Source organism: Protopterus annectens, chromosome 4.part0, assembly GCF_019279795.1.
Source record: "Protopterus annectens isolate FY-2018-M chromosome 4.part0, PAN1.0, whole genome shotgun sequence".
Classification (NCBI taxonomy): Eukaryota; Metazoa; Chordata; order Ceratodontiformes; family Protopteridae; genus Protopterus; species Protopterus annectens.
In genome coordinates this window covers 1,567,373,761-1,567,396,302 of record NC_056733.1, presented here as the reverse complement: position 1 = coordinate 1,567,396,302, position 22,542 = coordinate 1,567,373,761, and the positions used below count along the sequence as shown (strand labels likewise).

The 22,542-nt window shown below is 37.6% G+C and overlaps 1 protein-coding gene across 1 annotated transcript in view; it reads right to left on the bottom strand.

The window, feature by feature from the left end:
• IL12B (interleukin 12B) overlaps positions 1-22,542 on the bottom strand; it is a 69,567-nt gene that overhangs the window by 13,686 nt on the left and 33,339 nt on the right. The window contains exons 3-6 of the mRNA XM_044069915.1: positions 20,708-20,822; positions 10,174-10,370; positions 6,835-7,040; positions 686-830 (exon numbers count right to left, since the gene is read on the bottom strand). Coding sequence (XP_043925850.1) covers positions 686-830; positions 6,835-7,040; positions 10,174-10,370; positions 20,708-20,822 — 663 coding nt within the window. The remainder of the gene's footprint in view (positions 1-685; positions 831-6,834; positions 7,041-10,173; positions 10,371-20,707; positions 20,823-22,542) is intronic.

Genomic DNA, 22,542 nt, shown 5'->3' with positions numbered 1-22,542 from the left:
TAAAGGAAGGTCTATGATGAGACTGAAAACTGGCTTTTACTTTTGTTTTGGACCAAGTGTAAGTATTTACAGAAGTGATTCTTCTGGAATCATGACTACTACAAAGTAAGAAGGGACTCACTCTTTTGTCATTTCACTCATTACAAGTTAACTGTGAGAAAAACAGATGTGAACTGTCTTTATATATCTTGAGTTAAATATATATATATATATATATATATATATATATATATATATATATATATATATATATATACATATGTAATAAATGTAATGTATAAAATATCTGTTAAAATAACTAAAGAATTTCAATTCTGTCTTGAGCTCAGATGAAAATCATCTAGTACAGAATGGCTATTGCAAACCGGTCTGATGGTAGTATACGTTATGATGCTAAATGCAGTGCTTTGTCAAATAATTAACACAGCAGTCTATTTGCATGAATAAGAAAGTGGACAGTCCTTGATGATTACATTTTTTGTCAGAAGTAGTATGTAGCCAGTAGGATATGCATAATGTTTTTGGGGACTGCATTTGGATATTTACTATAATAATACTTGTGAGTGATATTATGCAAAATGACAGCTAGACACCATGCATATAAAACAAACAGAATTTTAGAAATGATTGTTTAGCATATCCTTTCTACCTAATCTGTTACAGTGATTTTAACTCAGTTTCCTACCTACTTTAATGCAGTCTGGATCACTGAAGGATGATTTTTGGTAACGGTCCTTTGCTCTTACACATATTTCACATCTCCGGCATCTCCGACTATAATTTGGCAAAATGCAAAAGTTTTCCTCCACAATGTTTTCATTATTATTTTCCTGTAAAACATTCATACAAGACAGAAATCATGAGATTTATTGAAAGTAGGTTCTGTAGATACAAATAAGGCAAGTAGTTACACTAGAAAAATGTTGTAGAACATATAATATTCCAGATTTTAGACAAATAAGATAACATTGCAGCAATATTATGAAAAAGGTATTAGCCAATCTTGCTATCACATTCAGATGAATGAAGCCCATACTGAAATTAAAGATATAAAAATTATTTTATATCTCTCTCTCCTAGGATTATGACCTTTTTTGTAGTGTTGGTGTTTGTGTTCCCCTCTGATCCTTAGAAATATATTCAGAGGAATTTATCTTCCTGGTGGGGAGATTTTAGAGGAGGGACCAGTGGAATAATGATCCAGAAATTGTGATTATCATTATTCAGATTAATTTAAAGAATATGAGAATCTCAGCCAGACTACAGATATGAAGACCCATGTCCTGCGCAAAGGCCCAGGAATTGTGTTCACTGGTATATGCATTGGGCTAGCTAGAACATGGATATGAGGATAGGGATGGTGTTCACTGGCATTGCTTTGTAACTAGCCAGAATATGGATATGAAGATCAACATCCTGGAGCCAGGCCTAGGGATGGTGTTCACTGCGACATGCACTGTGGCTGGGTGATCCCCACAGTTATGTTGAGCACAGCTCAAAGCAGTTGCATGTAGCTGCTGAGTAGACTCGTTACTCATAAGGTGAATGGTGGGAGTTGGGTATAATGCCATGGCAGGCAAGAACAGGAGAGATGAAGATATAACAAAACTTGGCAAAATAGTAAGTAGCCCTAGAGACACAGAATGTGTTTATTACTGGTGGGAAAGGAGACGGAGCTTGTTTGAGAGGTTGACAAATACCAGGTAGAGATATCCGGTTTTATCTACATACAGCAGTTCTTCTGGAACTGGACATCATCATCAGTGGCAATCTGTCTCCCTGCTCTGGAGTTGCTCCTTTCAGGACACCTCACACAGTTGTGGTGATATTATAGAACCTCTGGCAGAGTGCTGTAAGTCTGAAGTTTGTACTTGTGGATTACAGGAATTCCTCAATGTGACTATGAGTTGCAGAAGAGAAAACCTTGATCCAAGTCTGTGCATTTGCACTTAATAGCTCGTGAGAGTAGCATGACTTCTTAGGGACCACGAGTGTGATGCTCGATGGAGTACCACCACTGTTGCTGTAATCCAATTGGAAGACTTTATTTTACTTATTTGTTAACCAGGTAAGGTCACTGGATATAAATGTCCCTTTTCAGGGAAAACCTGAGAACATTGCTTGATTATGGGACTTGCTCAGAGAAACACACAATTAGGCAAATGTAGGCTGAGGGAATCTGGGCTACAGGAAGTAGCTTGATAACAGCTCACAGGCTTAATGTTGTATGCTAACTGCAACTTTATTGTTGATTTGAAGACTGACAGAAATACCTGAGGGGGTGTGATTGGGAAGCATTGCTTACATGATCAATCCATAGATCGTGAATTGCTATTGGACCTCTGTTCTAGTCATGGGTTACTCATCACAAGCACCACATTGCACACAAGGTTACACATAACTGCAACTGGTACCACAGCACCTTTTGACACAAGCCAATGAGTGACTTTACAGTTTTCTCACCAAAGATATGGCCACATATTCTGGACACTAGGGTGAAAAGAAATGCTGAGCTGTCAGTTGAGCACCATTTGATGATGGGTTTTTCAGGATGACAGAGTGAGAGTTGAACAGACCTGGAAACCCCCTACATGAGGGTGTAATAGGAATGTTCAGCAGATGCTTTTGTGCAGGAAGAGTTCACCATCCATGTCTTTAACAGCTTTTCCCTTATATCAGGGGAGGTCAGAGTTCACCATCCATGTCTTTAACAGCTTTTCCCTTATATCAGGGGAGGTCAGAGTTCACCATACATGTCTTTAATAGCTTTTCCCTTATATCAGGGGAGGTCAGAGACATGATGTCTGAAAGTACCATGCTCAGCACTATTGCAATGACTATGGCTAAAGTGATTTGTATTTATCATGATGGCAGCCCTAGGGTTTACTGGTGGACATCAGTGGTGCGGGAAGCAGGCAAAGTAAAGAGAGGCTTTTTGTGCAATGCTGGTGTTGGGAGGGTCTGCAGATCTTACTAGTAGCTACCTACAGGTATGTAAAGTAACAATTTCTTCTCACTAAGGCTGAAAAAAGACTGGCTGTGAAGAACTCCTAATTCTAGTGGACATGGACTCCTCTGGTGAGATTAGGTCCACTTTACAGGTGACGTCACTGCAGTGATTAAACATCTTCACAGTGGCAATGTACAGAAGTACATTGGAGCCATCCGAGAATGTTGAAGAATTCATAGAAGTGAGACTGCTTCCTTGTCACCTCCCATATGAGGTGTTCAGGGCATAGCTCACTGGGATGAAGCCCTAGAGGAGACCTGACAAGTAAATCTAATTTAGCTAGCTATCACTACAACCTTCACAGCAAGTGATGGCTGGTTTGCATATAAGTAAATGGGACACCATTTGTAAGTCAACTGTCATTAAAGTCGATATCTGTTTAGTTGACACACTTTGGTCAGCTAAACAGATGGTTAACAGGGGTGTGACACTGCTACATTACCAGGATTGGGGAATATACCATTTTCAGGTATTGTGCAATCTTGAAGTTCAAATATAAAATTAGCAGGGTGTATGGAGACATGGTCCTTCACAATGGGAGTGCAGTGGAGCTTGCCCTCCTGCCAAAAAAATGGTTTTGTGCTTGCAAGCTCCAAGGTTATGTCCTGGAGCCTGTGCAGTGCATTGGCAACATTTTTTTTTTCAAATTTTTTGACATGACATTAGCTATGTCAATGTTTGGGGATTTAGATGTTTTTTTATTATCCCACTGCATGTGAGTATGCACACATACATACACATCTATACATTCATATATACATTTGCTTTTGTAAGTTTGAGATGTTTGTGTGAATAATACTTTATATAAAACAGAACATAGATATACAAAATGGAATTGTTTTCTTTATTTTCTCATATTTTTGCCACATCTACAGCATTAACTTTAATTGTAAACTTACTACTTATGGTAAATGCAGTGTTAACTGCATTACTAACAATAAATACAAACTTAATCCTCACCTTGACTTTACTTCTGTCCTTATATTAGTCTTAGCACTGTAAGTCTTGTAAGCTTAAACCTAAGCATATTGATAGCAAAAACTACAACCTTACACTTTTTTACTGTAAACCAAAATCTTACCTTGTCCATAACCATCTAAGCATCAGCATAAGCCTCTACTTTTTGTAGGTTCATAGGTTCATAGGTTCATACTAGGCTATCGGCCCTAGGGCATTTATAAGCCTAGCCACATCTACAGCATTAACTTTAATTGTAAACTTACTACTTATGGTAAATGCAGTGTTAACTGCATTACTAACAATAAATACAAACTTAATCCTCACCTTGACTTTACTTCTGTCCTTATATTAGTCTTAGCACTGTAAGTCTTGTAAGCTTAAACCTAAGCATATTGATAGCAAAAACTACAACCTTACACTTTTTTACTGTAAACCAAAATCTTACCTTGTCCATAACCATCTAAGCATCAGCATAAGCCTCTACTTTTTGTAGGTTCATAGGTTCATAGGTTCATACTAGGCTATCGGCCCTAGGGCATTTATAAGCCTAGCCAGAGTGTGTTTGGCTTTCGCTACCCATTTTAAATTCATTTTGCTATGCCCTTTTTCGAGGTTAGTATACTGTGCCTCTGTCTAACAGTGACACAGAAGTGATACCCAGGGTAAACCTACGATCTCCCATCCACTCATCAAGATTCCTCTTGAAGAGAGTCAATGAGGGACTCTGCCTAACCTGGACTGGGATTTTACTCCAGAGTGAAGGGAGCCTCTGGGTTATGAATCTGTCCCTCCATCATGTCCTATTTATTTCAATGCTGAGGTTCAAGTCTCTCGAGCACGTATCTCGATGGGATTTGGATTTTCTGAGGTGCAGCATGTCCGTTAATTCCGGGTTGGACATGGCTTTAAACGTCAGGCCCAGATCGCCTCTGAGCAGGCGGTATGCCACTGAGTAGAGCTGGAGTTTCTTTAACCGGGCAGCATATGGCATCTGTTTGAGCCCTTTGATCCTCTTGGTGAGGTACATTTGGGGTCTTTTCAGTTGCTGCAGGTGTCTGGTAAGGTACATCCCAAAAGGGGCATTGTACTCAATTATGGGCCTGATGAGGGATTAGTAAAGAGGCACAATGACCTCCCCTGATCTAGATGCGAATCCCTTCATGATTAGGTGGGCTATATAAAATGTTTTTCTAACCACTTTGGCCACGTGGTTGTCAAATGAGAGATTGCTATCAACTTGGGTCCCCAGGTCCCTAATTACTTCTTCTGTACTTAATGGATTACCACATATGTGGTAATTTGTGGGCACCTTGATTTTGCCAAAGGGGATGACTATACACTTTTTGGCATTTAGCTTGAGGCCATGGCTCTGGCAGTCTTTTCCCCTAATCTACCGTTTCAAGTTTTTTTGTCTATGTGTATATGTGTCTGTGTTTGTGTGTGTGTGTGTGTGTGTGTGTGTGTGTGTGTGTGTGTGTGTGTGTGTGTGTGTGTGTGTGTATGTGTGTGTGTGTGTGTACACATGTGTATATATAATCATATATAAATATATATGTGCGTGTGTTTTTGTGTGTGTGTAAGAAGTTCATGTATGGGCACATAGGCCCTTTCTGTCTGCCTTAAACTTGAAACAGACACAACCAATAGACTCATCAGGAGCAGATTTGAAAGATACCAAATTTTCACTATCTCTTAGTGAAAGAGGAAAATAGTTCCAGTCAGCACAACCCTTTCTGAGAACCAGTCACTGTTTATTTAATCTTTATAGAACATTCTTAATAATACATAGCAGCTTGACTTTTAGGTTTTCTGTACTTCCAAAACACTCCCACTGGAAAAATAAACTCTTTCACTGCCTTCCATACTAGAGTTAGGTGTCCTTTCCATTGTCTGGAATTTACAAAGAACAGACCTAAAATACTTATTCAGTTGTTATATGACAAGATCTAAAAGCCACCAAATTAGCTTAGTAAACCTGCACTTTATTCCTTCCAACTTACTCTGCTATGTTTTTGCAAAGGTATGACACAACATGTTTCCATGCTTAGTTTTTGGCCTAATTGCAGTAATATATGCTGTTCTATTTATTTCCATCATTGTTGACTTAATAAACCTCCTACTGCATCCCCTGATTTTACTGCATTATTTCACTGATACGTCCACATTTTGACTTTGATTCAGATTACTGTCTACTAATAGAGTAAGATCCTTAAATGTGTTGATGTTATCAGTCTCTGCCTTAAATTTTATAACCAGAATCTTCACCATGTAGTCAAGTATTAAATCATAAGCATAAAGACATTAAAAATGTCAGATGGACTCTTAATATTAGACCTATATAAACTAAACACGTTGTCCAAAGGCAGACCCTTGTGGAATCTGAACAGATCCTTGTGGACTCCCTTGACCATAGCCTGTGATTCCTACATAACGCAGCCTAAAATAAGTTTTACTTTTACTGAACCATTCTTCAGTTCCCTGATGATATATCTCAAGATGCCATGTTTATGTAAATGAATAAAAAATAAAAACTACACATACTACATGCACTAAAAATAAACTTTAACTCCCCTCCCAAAACAACTATCCCCACTTAATGAAGCTGCTATAATCAAAATATGCATTGGTTTGACAGAAAAGTGTCATAAATGTAAATATAAATAAAATAAGAAATTCACCACAATTATCCATTTGGAAAAAATGGCATTAATAGGAAAACTGATACAATCTGTAATCGAATGTTGATCCATCCCTTTTGTGCCTCTCTTGTAGCATACACCATGAGGATCAAAAGATTATGTTGATAGCACCTTAAAAACAGCATTTTGGTAGAATTTAGCTTGCAGATAAAGTCAATGCCATACCTTCAAGATACCATTGACATTGTCTGTGGTTGACCGACTCTTGCAGGCAAGTAGATGACATCCTTGATTTCTGCACTTGATTTCAACTTTAAAAGATTGGGGGAAAAATGAATTGGGCTTGGACCAATGTTCATTATATGTCCAGGATACATTAAGTCCTTCATTTGTTTCTATGGCTTTCAAGTTTTGTGGTGGACCTGGTTTTACTGAAAAAAAAAAGAAATATTAATTGTTTTTTAATGTTGAAATGCAGAGTACATGCACACACAATCACTACGTCTCTGCTAATCATCCTTAACCTTATCTGCAATGTGGTCTATTTTACTGAAAATAATGAGTAAACACAGCATTTTGGCCATGTTAATTGTCATGGCCAGTTATGCTGATTTAAACAGCTAAACAATTCACTGAATCACTCGGATGAATAAATCCCTGCCCCAATGCATTTTCGGGAAGAGCGCATGAGTAATTAGTATTAGTCACTACTTTGCAATGCCTCACTAGCACTTAGCACAGTAATGAAGACAGCTCATGGATTGTACTTCTTCTTCTACTTTCGGCTTTTCCCGGTTAGAGGTCACCACAGCAGATCACCTGTCCACTCACGATTGGCAGTGGAGTTTCTACAGTGTCAAGTTGTCAGCCCGACACCCAACCTTCCACAGAAGGCACACACACACATGCATTCACACCTAGGGCCAATTTAGAGTGTCCAATCCACCTACAGCATGTCTTTGGGATGTGGGAGGAAACCAGAGCACCCAGAGGAAACCCACGTGACCACAGGGAGGACATGCAGATTCCGCACAGAAGGCACCCCAGCCGAGGATCGAACCAGAGAACCTCTTGCTGTGAGGTGGCAATGCTAACCGCTGCACCACCATGGCCGCCCAGCTCATGGATTGTAGTAACTATGTAAAATCAGTATGGTGAGTCTGTCTCTGAATCAGAAAGAGTATCCTTTCTTTTTATGCACTAGCCATTCTGTACAGAATCAGTTATATTGATTTATAGATTGCTGTGCATAAATATTTAGAACTCAGTAAGGGTCATTTAACCTGTATTACTACTTCCATAGCTTACACATGAAGTGCATTCTGAGTAACTCACTCATAATCATCATGCTGGGGGGTTCATAGCTGAAAGAATAAAGCAAAACTCATCTGCTATCTTTCAATAGGCTCAGTGACACCAACATGGTATGTTGGTGATTATTGGGTGTGAGTCCCAAATGACAGCTATCTTTTACTTCTGTGAGTATAACAGTGCCCAAGATGAGGGCTTTTTTTATAAGTGAGTGTATTTTATCCTTTGCATAAGACACTCAAAAAGCCATGAAGCACTGAAATATAAAACAGAAAGAACAATAGTAATATGTAGATAAGCTGTCAGACTTTCTATCAAGATAAAGTGTAATTTAATTAGGGATGTCATCACAAAACATTGTCCTCCTGGTAGTTTGTAAAATAATAACATTCTGTGAACTATCTTCTTTCCTGTATTACTTATACTAGAAATGAATGCTGCAATTGTTGCCTTCTCACGATTATCTTATAGGGATGAAACAGTTAATGCTATAACAGTACTTTGGTGAACTACCTGTACTAGTCAAGGCTTGAGGGCTAGATATTTGTCCAACTCTCTACAAACAAATCCTCAAAAAACTTTACTGTCATTGTAAATTAGTAACTAATGACATGAGTTACAAACACCTTCCATCCTTCATTCCTACATTTGAATCCTACATCCTCTAATAGCATGCTTTCTAACTCTTTTTTCATACTGAAGCTTTAGTTTTATGCATGAAAAATGTTTATATCCAGAAAACCAAGACAACAATCCATATTTATTAAGCACACGGTGTTGTAGCATCCAGAAGAGGTGGTCCTTCCTAGTTCTTCAGTTTAAGCAGATACATGTATAGGTAAAAACAAAAAGCTTCAGCTTTTTGCTGACAAAAATAAGAATAGCAACAAAGCAAAATTGGTGTGTTATCGTAGTATTTTCATAATCCAAAACAGAATATTATTTTCAAAATTTCCAATCTTTTATCCACTCCAGTAGGTAATTCCAACAGATTTACAAAATGGTTCTGCAAGCTTAGCATGCAGGACACCAACATGTATCCCTTTTAGTTTCAGGAATATCCTCCTGAACGGTGTCCTTCAGGGACATCGTTCAGATTTTTTTTTTTTTTTTTGCTGTTGGGGGGTGGGGGGTGGGGGGTTCTTCTACCATCCTTTTTCCATCCAAAGGTTGGGAAGTCTAGAATCTATCTTCTAGAAGTGTAAGTAATGAGTATGATAGTCTAGAATCTAACTTCTAGAAGTGTAAGTAATGAGTATGATAGCCTAGAATCTAACTTCTAGAAGTATAAGTAATGAGTATTATAGTCTAGAATCTAACTTCTAGAAGTGTAAGTAATGAGTATGATATAGGTCACTCTATAGCTGATCACATGACCTTCCTTCCTTTCCCGTTTTACCTGCTTCTCTCAGTGCTAACGGCATTTTACCATATAGGCCCAACAGCCACCAATAGGCCATTATAGTTACTGTATTTTGTTGACTAGATAAATCAGTTTAAGAGCTGGAACATTTTTAGGAAGGAGTCTTGATGACTACAACTTATTGTGCAGTATACACACTACATTGTAGGATATACTTAAGGACATCTTTGGGATATTTTATGTAATTCTTAGAATGGTACATTAAAAAAAGACAGTTCAGCATATACTGATTTTATCTAATTTTCTGCTTTCTCACTGAACTTATCTTCACCTGCTCATGTTTTAGCAGCTTAATTAATAACACGTTGTAAGAGTTTTTTTTTAATTAGTGGACTACAAAGGAAAACAACAGAGCTCATTGATAAAGGAATATGTATCTAGGAAAGAAGCCATTATACAATAACTTCAACAAGAAAGAAGGGGTGCTATAGTAGCCAGAATGTCAGAACAGACTGGTGTACTAGGAGATGACCTGTTATGTATATAGGGCAGTCTATGAAGAGGTGAAAGAGATTGCTAGAAGAGGTAATAAAATGAACACATTTATGAGGAGCAAGGTTATGAGAAAGAAAGGGTGATGATAATTCTCCCTAAAATTCGTAAAGAGTTTATTAATATGCATAGAAGGATGTTGTATGTGTTAATTTGAAGTGGAAGAGGCAGTTATGTTCATCAAACCCATCGGTTCATAGTTCTGAGAATGCCTTTTCAATGTTTTCACTATAAATATTTATATAGCTGCCATGGCCTCTGATGCTAATTAAATAGATAAATAAACAGACCAAGCAGAATAAGTTCTGCCTGCCACATAACTGACTTGGGCAACTTACTAATGTCTGAAATGAAGATGTTTCTGGAATACTTTTCATATCGTCCCATTGCAGTGATGGCTTCCAGGTTCAGTACAATAGCCTCATGTTCTTCTTCATAGGCGCATGAGTTTAATTCTTGGCAAGTCACAGTATACATTTGCTTGTGATTCCGATGAACAGGGTCTGAACACTGAATACTTCTTCTGTGCCTTAGCCTGTAGAACAATATTGTGAAAAACAACAGAACAATAATTAGTTTTAGTTCATAATGCTGCAGTTTCTTAGGCTGGCACATAATGCAGACTGCAGGGTCAAAAACTAGCAGCAGTTTTCTTGTTTTACTTAGACACATTATATAATAATGCAATCAGCTATATTTTATTGGATCACTATTTTGACATTGAATAGAATGGGAGTAACATACAAGAATGACATACTTGTGACTCCCTCTACACAGTATGGTTGACGTGTGCCAACCGGGAGAAAAAGAAGAGAAAGAGAGGTGGAGAAAGAGAGAAGCCCAAATGAATCTGACCACTCATGTGAAAGGCCCAGCAAGGTCTGATGATAAGAAGCTGCTAGAGAAGCATTATTCTAAGGAACCCTGGTAACAACATATGGACTTTGCCTACTTTTTCCTCATGCTATGTTTATGTCCATATGTGTAGTTAACAAGGAAGTCAGCATATTCCCCTTACACATGGCCAGAAATAACCAGAATATTGTGAATTGCCAAAACTAAACTCACATCTTGTTTTCATGAAGGCTAACAGACCAGATGCTGGGTACTCAGTAGCACCTCATCCCATGGTCCTCCAGCTTTCAAATTTATCCATAATTCTATGCTACTGGTGCTGCAAGGAGAGCTATAGCTACTGTAACAACAGCCTGGCTGACAACTGTACTCTTTGACTTTATACTGTTTTCTGTGACTGTTTATTCTTCTCTTTTCACATTGTCTGAATCTGTTGCATGTTGAGTCAGATTTAACAGAACTCATCAATCTCTGAACTATACTTCAGCTCACTTTCCTGAAATTAAATTCAAAAGGAAAAGCTTCTGCTGCAATTTTATTACAGTGTTCATAAACAACCTTGGCTGGAAATGTCCAGGGTAGCACCACAATAGAAATAGATTACAAATGTGATGATAATCTTTTTCTGCTGCCTATTGGGAGTTCAGTATATGGAAAAGGGATTCACCTAATCTGGAGTCACTTTTTCTGAACTGTTTGCACTTTGACCTTAGATGCATTTAGATACAGAGGCAAAACATCCCACGACAGTAGAAGGTTTAGTTATTTTGGTAGCTAAGCCTGCCACAGCAGCTATGCTGCTTTCACTTGGCTTACCAGTACTTTGACATGCACACAAACACGCTGGTGCCTCAACATTAGGCTGGCATTGAGGACTGGCACTGTTATAGGGTGACCATGTACTTCCAAATCATTTATCAAAAGTGCTACAATAAGCAATAGGACAGGTCTTGTTTGGCACTAAACAAAAACTGGACCCGATTTTGAACCAGGTCAGACAGCAAACTATACCTTCAACTCTGTTGTTGTACTGATACCCTTCATGTAATAAAATGACAAGGTATAAAGATTCATTTAGAAGAACTGTGTTATTTGCATGCAAGAATTTCTCCCCATGTGTCCAGAGCTCTGCTAGACAAACATGCACTAATACTACTACTACTACTACTGTTGCTACTACTTCTACTACTACTACTACTGCTGCTAGTACTTTAGCTACTAATTCTATAGCTACCATTACTACAGCTATTATTAATAAAGCTATCACTACTACTGCTGCCGCTGCTACTACTACTACTAGTACTGGTACTTCAGTAACAAGTACTACAGCTGTTACTACTACAACTACTACTGTTGCTCCTACTACTAGTACTTCAGCTACCATTACGAAAGCTACTACTACTACTACTACTACTACTAGTACTATGAAACACTCATGGTGCCTAAAATTCAGTGTTTGGAAGTCACAAATATTGCCTCTGCAGAGGTAAAGCTTAAAACAATGCAAATGTCTTTTCACTGAAAAGCTAGGCTAAACTTAGTGGTATAGCTAAGATTTTTATACATGCACACGAGTCTTCAAAATATAGTTCTCACTACAAATGCAGCCACCCTCCAGTTTTAGAAAGGGTAATCTTAATAAAAAAAAAAACAACCAGGTGATATGGAAAAAAGAACAAATTAACAAAATATTTAAACATAAGGCATGATAAACATGCAAGTTAAAGCAAAAACTAATTGTATTATATCTCACTGCTCAAAATAAATTCTTTTGCAAAGTGTTCTCCATGGCTTATATTATTTATGCATTGCTACATCAATGCAATATAACACATGTAAATCAATCCTTGGTGAAAAGACTACATGTTGATTTATGACTTTTTGATGAGCCTGTCCAAACTCAAGTCATGTTGGATCTGACTTTGAAGCAGTGGTAGCTGGTGACTTCAACTCAAGGGGAGGGGGGGCTGCAGGAGACAGGTGAATGGATGGGGCCAACAGGAAGTGGTGTGGCCAACTGGAAAGGGATGGGGCTATGCTCAAAACCGCAATAACTGGGATTTTAATTAAATATGCTGCCCTGGGTGCTAAACCGTCATTATGAGAGTCCAATCAAAACAAAACGAAGTGTAGAAGAAAAAAATATTTCAATGCATTGGCTACATGACAGCTTACTTAATAATCTAGATGGATACAAAAAGGTTGTGAGGCATGAAAAAATAAATTACTTTTTAAATACATTACTGAAATGCCAGTCAAAATCAAGTATAAAAAAAACAAGCAGCACTCAACTCAAACCATTTCTCCTTGCACTGCAGTTCTAATTATAATTTACATTCAGCTTTATAAAAGTACCAAGTAAAATGCTGAAAGTAACAATCTCGGTGATACCCCCACTTGTAAAAATATTTCTTATCCAAGAAAGACCTGCTGCCTGACAACAACTATCTACTTGTTTTATGGGAAAAACACAATCAAAGTAAAAAATGAACAGCAAACAAGAAACAAGCACAAGATAAATTGCTTAAAGGATTACTGCACAGGTTATGGATGACACATGACAGATTGGCATTCTGTTTAGTTTATGGGTAAAGCCGGCAAAGATGACTGCAAGTTTCCAACAAATGTAATGAGCTTCTGAAAATACTGTAATCCTGTCCTTTATTCCAAATACTGTCATATGCATTTCAATACCCAAGGCTTATACGTTATCTAGTTATGTAAATATTCTCTGCATGGCAACAACAAAAAAACTTTCAATGTTGGTAATTCTTTAACAGTATGCTTATTAAAGCTTACTTGCATCTTACAATCTCAGACAAGTTTACCTCATGGTTATTAAAACATTGCTACTTAAACACAGAGCAACAGGCGCTGCAACATGCATTTTCTGAATAATAAGAAGCATAAACCAACAGTATAAAAATATGACAGAAAACCACAACATTCTGCAAAATCAAGGACAGATGAAAAGCCACTATAGTACATGTGTCTTCCTGGGATGAGGGGATACTTTGCACAACTGCTCCTTGCCTTGCTTGGGCACATTCCGAGTCACTACTTGGGAGAGTGGGGCGCAACAAGTATGTCTCAATTGAAATGTCTTTGGCTGATGGTGATGGCCCTGACACATTTGTCATACCTTTCAACCTCAGAGCAAGAAATCTGGACAAAAGCATAAACAGAAGTGGGACAAAGGCCGAAAAATAAGGACAATTTTCAAATATTGCTCTTATAAACTTAGAAAGATAATATAATAGTAGGTCGTGCATTGGTATGAATTTTCTGAAGGGTATGAAATCTGAAACTCAAATGTCTGTCATTATTTTCTAACTTCAGTCTTTAATGATTTGCCACTAATTTGCCAGAAAACAATAATTTTATGAAAAACAGACCAAAAATGTGATGCAAAAATATAAAATAGCCACACAATACAGCTGGGAACCTGTCAAAGAAGGGACACTTTTTTTAAATATTAGTACTGTTAAGTTGGGCAGCTGACAAAAATAAGAGAATCTGCATGCATTTCTGAAATAAAAGTAATCTAAAACTCAGATCATTACAATTATTTATTAAGTGTAAACCCTCCACATTTTCTTCCAAAATTGCCAATTTGTGGAGGGATTATTAGGGGGAGAGCAACATTTTGAGCCAAAGTCGGGGACAGTTGAGAAGTCTAGATATACTTAATTCTATAAAGTAATTTATTTGTGCATACCTCTCAACCTCTTAATGCAGGAAATCTGGACAAGGCCAAATATATTGGGGGAACATACAGACAGTACTAAAAATTGTTCTTGTATAAACTTAGACAGTTGATAGAATAACATGTCTTGCTTTAGCATGTATTTTTCTGATGAGTATGAAGTCTGAAACTCAATGTCTGTCATTATTTAGTGACTTCATTCCTAAATGGTTTGCCAGAAAACCACAAATTTTAAGAGGAACAAACCAAAAATAAGAAGCAAAAATCTATTCATTCTGAGAAAGTCTGGACATTTGACAGGTATAGTTCAGCTGGGGCTGTCTTTGAGTTTGCCGCCCTTCACCCTCACAAAATCATGGTCGAATGGGGCCTCCCCCCTGCAGCCATTCCAATGTCCCATTACTTGGCTATTTCACTCCATTTACCATAAACACTGTAATGTGCATACTGCTTTACTTCTTCAATGATTTGGATTTCATTTAATAGTTTTATTTTACATTTTACAGCACAACATTAATATACATCTGCTAAACAAAGCAATGCAGTCTCAAAATGAAAATAGACTTAATAGACATTAATAGACATTAATAGACATTAAAACTTCTCTGCCCTTGAAACTCACATTCATTGAAACAGCATTGAAACCCACATTCAAAGAAAATACATCTGGCCAGTGGCAGATAAAGATTAACTTTGGGCTGTTTTTAAATCATAGATCCCTTGCACAGGAAACACACATGTGTTCTTTGATACACCTTCCTGATTGTATTAAATTATATTCCTTGTATAATACAGTACAGTTGTTAGATGGCATTTTAAATTTATTGTTTTGAACACTTTTCCAGTAAACAATGAAACAAAATGCATGCATCAATAACAAAACTGCCCGGTTCAGAACATTTCCATCATAAAGTCTACTCAAACTTCTACAATCCACCAGTATCAGTAAATATACACAATCTCTGCAGAAGTAAAAGTCATCTAAATAATTCCACATTAAAGAGATCTGTAACTAATGAAGAGGTTGCTGCTAACAAATAACTGTATATTTAATTGTTTCATCTACAAATAAAGTGCCTGTTGCCCTTGAGGAATAAATTGCCCATGTTACATTAAAAAAATAAGCTAGTAATATTGCAATAGGGAATGGATGGCAAACCGATAACAAGTTCAATGTTACTAGGTATCTCCGCAAAGAGGACATTCTCAGGACTGCAACATCCACCCCTTTAAAAGTACAACACAATACAGTATCAGCAATACATCTCTATACTGTGGGAGTAGAACCCACAGCCTTCTGCATCAAAAGCAAATACACTACCTGTTGTGCTATTAACAATGCAAGCAGACTCCTCATAAGCAGCACTAAACTTCTCTCCAAGCTCTCAGCTCCTAGTAAAATCCACTCAACACTCAACTGTATCTCTCAACTTTGAAGCACAAGAAATCTGGAAAAAGGCAAAATTTGTTGGGGGGGGGGCAAAAGCCCAAAAACCAGAGACACATTTTAAACATTGCTTGTATAATCTTGGAAAGTTTCTAGAATAAAATGCTGTGTTACCACCATGCATTTCACTGCCAAGTCTTGAACCCAGGATCCTGTGCACTACAGTCACATCAACATACCACAATGTCAGATCAGCTATTTCTTGAAAGGCAGGTAGACTGAAACATAAATGGTTATCATTTAGTGAATTCAGTTTTCACCATAGCTCTCAACCTCTTAGCATAAAACACCTAGAGAAAGCCAATAATGGGGGAATACAGCTCCCAAACATATTCAGTGAATTCAGTTTTCACCATAGCTCTCAACCTCTTAGCACAAAAATCATGGACAAAGGAAAGCCAATAATGGGGGAATACAGCCCCAAAAATAGGAACAAATTTCAAATATAGATCTTATAAACAGAAACTTGCTAGAATAAAAGTTTTTGTGTTACTATGTACTTTCTGAAGAAGATGAAGTCTAAAATACAAATGCCTGTCATTATTTAGTGAATTCTAAATCCAGAAAACCACAAATTTCACAAGAACTAAAATAGGCAAACATTTTACAAGTGGTGGTGGGTAGGGAATTCAAGCTCTTGCTACATGCTCCCAAGGTACAGGGCTTGGGTCTACTCTGGCCACCAGGTATGTTTTACTGGGGCATTTTATACACACACACACACACACACACACACACACACACACACACACACACACACACACACACACGCACGCATACACACCTGCTTTGAAGTCCAATGTATAAATGGAGAGCCCTATATTCTATGAATAATAGTCCAATCTCTCTCAAATGTAGAGTTTACGTATCTGCCTCCTACACCTTTATCCTTGTTTGAACTTCTGTTCTGAAGTATTTTCAAGACTTTTTATCATTTTTAAAATTTAGCTTCTGTTGCTCTAAGCTTTCTTTTGTATGTACTATGTTGCATTAAATGTGATTTGACAACATGTACTAATATTTTTTTTATCTGCTTGCTACAGTACAGCATATGGTTATCCTGCCCATTCATAAGACTTCCTTATAAGCCATTGATGTTAAATAAATGGATCAATGCTGCTATAGCCTAAGGTATTTGGGTCTTACCCCTTCTCTGGACAGGTTCCAGAGCTTTGGTTACCCTCCAGGCACTTTAACTGTGAGGAATACATGAGGTGCACATATAAAAGGCAGTTGGAGTACCAAAAATCTTCAGACCTTTTTTGCCACCCAAATGAGAGCTTCTTTGACAGGACCCATAATTCTGCCAGTGGACTAAAGAGATCCTTCAAGAACTGGGCAGATAAGTCCCTGTTGGAGAAAGTCTTCATATTTTAACTGCATTTCAAGAAGAAAACTTGTATTTTTCTGACATAAATTGTATTGAAAAACAATGTGTTTGGGATTGTCACTTTAATCTGAATGGCACTATTATGTTGGTGCTTGTGTAAACTTTTTGAGAGGAAAAGTTTATTTTTTAACTAAAAACGTACTCTTTTATCGATTTTTTTGTGTTTGGGCAGGGTGTTGTGCTTGTGGGGGATTTGCATTGGTTTACTTACCTCAGAAACACTTGTTCTCTGTCATTCACCTTACTGACCCATCAAGGCTGTGCTACCCAGGTCCCAGACCTCTTTTCATGGCTTATTAATAGAGCAACAGTCATTCTCCATAGCTGTACCTTCCCCAGCTCAGAAGAAGAAAAACAAATGTATAAGGAGTCTTTAAGGGTCAGACTGGCTCCTAGTTTGCCTCAGTCACTGGTGGGTGAATCTACTGTGGCTGTTGTTCCTCAGACCACCAATTTTGTTTCCCTGATCTTCTTACAAACCACCAAAGACTGGGGGATAGCCATGTCCTCTGAGGCTGTAGGAATGCTCTTAGTGGGTAAGGGAGAGACACTGTTGTCACTGTTTGGGGAAGGGGAAGGTGAATGGTCTTCATCTGTCTGGGATGGGGTTGTGGATGCTGTGTCTGGTGTGCCTTAATGCTTTTTCGTTGTCTTCACAGTCTTCTAGTAAGAAAAGGAAAGCAGCTCCTTCTCATTCAGATATGAATTTTCAGTCAGTAAAGCAGTCAGTAATGGTAGAATATGCTGCACTTTGGGAGCTTCTTCTCAGTCTGACCATTCTGATTCTGAGGACGGTATTGCATCAGATTTCCCTGCTTATGAAATTTCTTTCACTGATATTTTATCTCATATGAAAGAGGTGTTTCAGTGAGATCAGAAAAAACATTCATGTGGTACAAAAATGTATTATGATTTATACAGCTACAGATGCTTAAAGCTGTACTTGTCCTTCCTGTATTGCCTGTCATTTCTCTTTCTAAATCTGCCACCAAACCTATGCCTTCTGACAAAGATAGCAAATCAATGGATACATCGGGGAAGATTCCTCTGGTACTTTAATGTTCTAGGGTTTTAACTGGCAAGCTCATATGTTAAAAGTTTTTGTTTGCATATTTTGAGAACATGCAGAGATTAATGGTTAACCTTCCTTCTTCTGGGGTAAAGAATTTATTAAATGCTTTTATGGCAGCTGTTTTTTTCAGATAAAGAAACATATTTAAAATGTGCTTATGGTGCTGCTAATTCTTCCTTCAGAGCTGCTGCATCTGGATTAGTTTTGAAAATAACTGCTTGGCGTCATTCCTAACATCTCTCTAATGATGTTAAATCTGAGATTTTAAAAGCTCCCTTAGATAAAGAAATTCTATTTGGCCCTTCTGCAGCTGAGGTGCTTAAGAAGTGTGATGAAAGGGTAAAACTGATTCAAGTAGTAACTCAAACATTTTCAGTCTTCACTTTCATAGGTTCATAGGTTCATAAGTAGGTACTAGGCTATCGGCCGAGGGCAGAAGGTAGCCTAGCCAAAAGTGTCTTGGCTTTTGCCACAATATGTAGATTAAATTCCTGCCCCTCTATCAAACAGAGCCACAGGCATGATCCCAGGCGTGAAGTTCCTATTACCCATCTACTCATCAAACAATAGTTTTTCTTCCTCCTTAGTCCCCTTTTTCCAAAAAAAAAGCAGTTTAAACAAAAAGGAAATAGTATTAAGGGTTAAAAACAATGAAAGAGAGGCTTAAAAAGGAGAGGAAAACCCTCCAAAATCAAGGACAGTCCTCTCAGTCAGCATTACTATTCACCTATTCAAGCCCTCCCTCCCTCCCACTCTGAGACTTCGTCTTTCTTTTTGGAGGCTGATTTGAGGTGCTTAACTTATAAGACTGCATTACATATTGCTCTAACATCTGCTAGATGAGCATCTGAGTTACGAACACTTGTGGTAAGTCAACCCTACCTCATTTTTCAGAAGGATATAGTTTCTTTGAGAACAGATCCTATCTTTATGCCCATTCTACTCCTGACTGACCTCTGATAATCTACATAAATAGTTTAGGCTACTTCCATGGTGATCGATGTATTGAACACTGTACCATTGTGTAAGTAAACTTACCATAACAGTGGATGTTCTAATAAATCAACGCAGCTACAGTAAATGTTTGTTTCTCAAGTTCTCTTTTTTTCTGCTGCTGTTCCTTTCCTGTTGCCAGGAAGTGTTTGTTTTCAAACTTCTGTATATAATTATAGGTTACTTTGTTCCCTAGTCACAATGAAAAGTTCCTGCAAGTGCGGTAAGTGCACGGCCCCAAAAACTCATAAATGCAATCAGTAAAACAAAGGCCCGCACACAAAAGTATAAGGTGCCTATAGTATATATACATATATATATATATATATATATATATATATATATATATATATATTTTATTTCACCATTAGTTAGGCAAAGCACAGTTTCAGCCCAAAGTTACTAAGCCTTCCTCAGTGTTCCTTGAACACTGAGGAAGGCTTAGTAACTTTGGGCCGAAACCGTGTTTTGCCTAATTGATGCTGAAAAAAAAATGTGTGTGCATATATATATATATATACACACACACACACTGTAGGCACCTTATAAATTGTGTGTGCTGGCCTTTGTTTTACTGATTACTTTGTTCCCTAGAACAAGAATTCAGGGCACTTGCATCTTTCCTTGGCAAAAATTCTACGAAGCATTTTGGTGTTCCAACTGCCTTTTATATGGGGTGCCTTGTGCAATAAATCAATATATTTAACAGCATTTTCTTTGTTTCTAAAAAATGTACAACTGTGCAGTGTCTTATGAAATGATACATAATTCATCAGTCTGTATATCATGATGTATGTTAACATTTCCTGCTGATTTGCTTCCTGGGTTTTCACTGTCAGACAGCCTCAACCGAATTAACGAACATAGCTAATAATAAACTTTTTGGCAGGTATTAACTAAATCTCAAATAGATGACCACTCAGAAAAAAACATTTCGGTTTTAGATCAGAACTGTATTTGCAAATCATTCCTTTGCCAGATTAAAACAATATTCTCTCTCTGCTTTGTTTGCAGTCCTGCACACTTGGTCGAGTTTAGTTTTAGTAACTGTCTTTTCACTGCATTTTCTTCATCACCATCAGTCATGAACTAATAGTCTTCTAATGTTCACAGTGGACTTGCTGTCTGAGTGAGGCATTGCGTGACCATGGAATTGGTATGTATAAATTTTGTGGGGGCATGGTCTTGCCCAAAGAATGTTATGCAGTTGGGGTATTTCACATGCAGCAACAATTTCTTTCTGAGCTTTTTTTTTTTGCTATTTATTTATGCTCTTTTTAGCTAAATCAATGAACATAAATCATTGTTAAATAATTCAGAATAACAAAGGTGACACACTTTGATTGCCTTAAGTATTTCACATTAAAGTATAGCTACTTTGAAAACAAAAGAAATTTGAACATACTTACCCAGTAAAATCCTGTATGTGGAATTTAACATTCTGGAATTCTGGACTTACATTCCAATCACATGTGAACTTCCCAGAGTAATTTTGTGCCTCACAATGGATAAATTCCAAATGATCTAAAATAGTATTAAAAAATTTGAGAAGATGTTTAATTTATAAGCTAACTCTGTTTTTTTCTATACTACAGTCGACATTCAAATATAACCTTAAAGTCATGTCATGTGGCAACTATCTTTCCCTAAAATGTGCCAGATTGCTAGACTTTTATACCTAGTACTAAAGATGAACTGCAAATCTGTATGAAGAAAAAAAATGAAAAGAATTCACAGATGTAGCAAATCCATTGTATAGATTTTAATCCTTTTTCTGTTAATTGTATTTCACATAGCTGTGTCTTCCTTTATTTTCAAGTTTATTCAGAATATTTAAAGGACAACTTCAAGGAAATGGCAAGTCTAAGTAGTACAAGTTCAACTTTGAATTTTTTTTATAATATAATGAGCTGTGGGAGTAATAAAACCAAAAACGTGTCTAAAAAGGCAACCAGAAGCAAATGAAAAGACAAAATGTATTAGAATTGATAGCTGTAACTGAGCGCTTTCATTCTAAAACTTGTGGAACTTCATCAGGGGAGCTGTGGGAGTAACTCCACCTACAGCTGATGGTTGCAGAGGATGCTTATCCACAAACTGATTTTTTGTATTTGTCCCTGTGTTAGTTTGCAGAATGTGTGATGCAGGATTTCCATTTTTTTTTTCAATAACACAAAGAACAGCATCTACATGTAATCTGTTTTTGATTTACACAGAAGATGCTTTGTATTCTGCTTTTAATGGAATATTACCATCTAGTGGTGCAGTCCTACATTAATTCTAAAAGAGCTATAGCTACATGCCTCAGACCTGATTCCACAGCCACCCTCTACTCCTGAAGAACCAAAACAATGTCTCTCCCTTGGTCACATACTTACTGTGCGGTATGTGCAGTTACTGAAAATCAGGAAGTATTTTTGAGCAAAGTCAGGAGTGAGAAAAGAGTCATGTCATCTCTTGTGATGAAAGGTGGCAGAGTTCAACTTGTCAGTTGGCTTAAACTCTGTAACCAAGGTTCCTTAATTATCAAGGTCACCTTGTCTTCCAGAACACAGGAGGCCTGCTTCTCAAGGCAAACTAACTGCTAACTCCACCCTCTGCCAGGGGCAACTGGAACTCTGGTACAACCCACAGGAGTATTCAGGTATGTTTCCAAATTTGGGTCATAGTCACTGCATATAGAAATCCAATATTTTTTTACCAACAGTCTAGATGTAGGTGCTGAGAAATAAAAACAAAGTACAAGATAGCATATTAAGATACACCAAATCCTTTGTGAGCAACCTCATTATTCCATTATGCTCAAAACTAATGAAACTGTTACCCAAGTACAACGGTATAACATGGTGCTTTTCATACATGACAGATAGAGATAATCCAGTAAATGTACAGAGGTTGATTAAAAGAAATACAGAGAAGAGGCAAAAGGTTCATAGGTAGGTACTGGGCTATCTGCCTGAAGGCACATATTAGCCCAGCCATGTTGGGCGGTATTCACCGCCCCTTTGGTTAGTTCCCTAGGCCCTTGGTCTAGCAGCTAGTACCCTTGGCCCCTATCTAGTAGAGCTGTTGGTATGATCTCTGGTGTGAACTTTCTGTTACCCATCCACTCGTCAAGGTTCCTCTTGAAGAGTGATAATGAGGAGCTCTGTCTTATGTAGATCGGGACCTTGTTCCATAGCAAGGGAAGTCTTTGCGAAGGGAATCTATCCCTCCAGCATGTTCTATTCATTGTTGTGCTGAG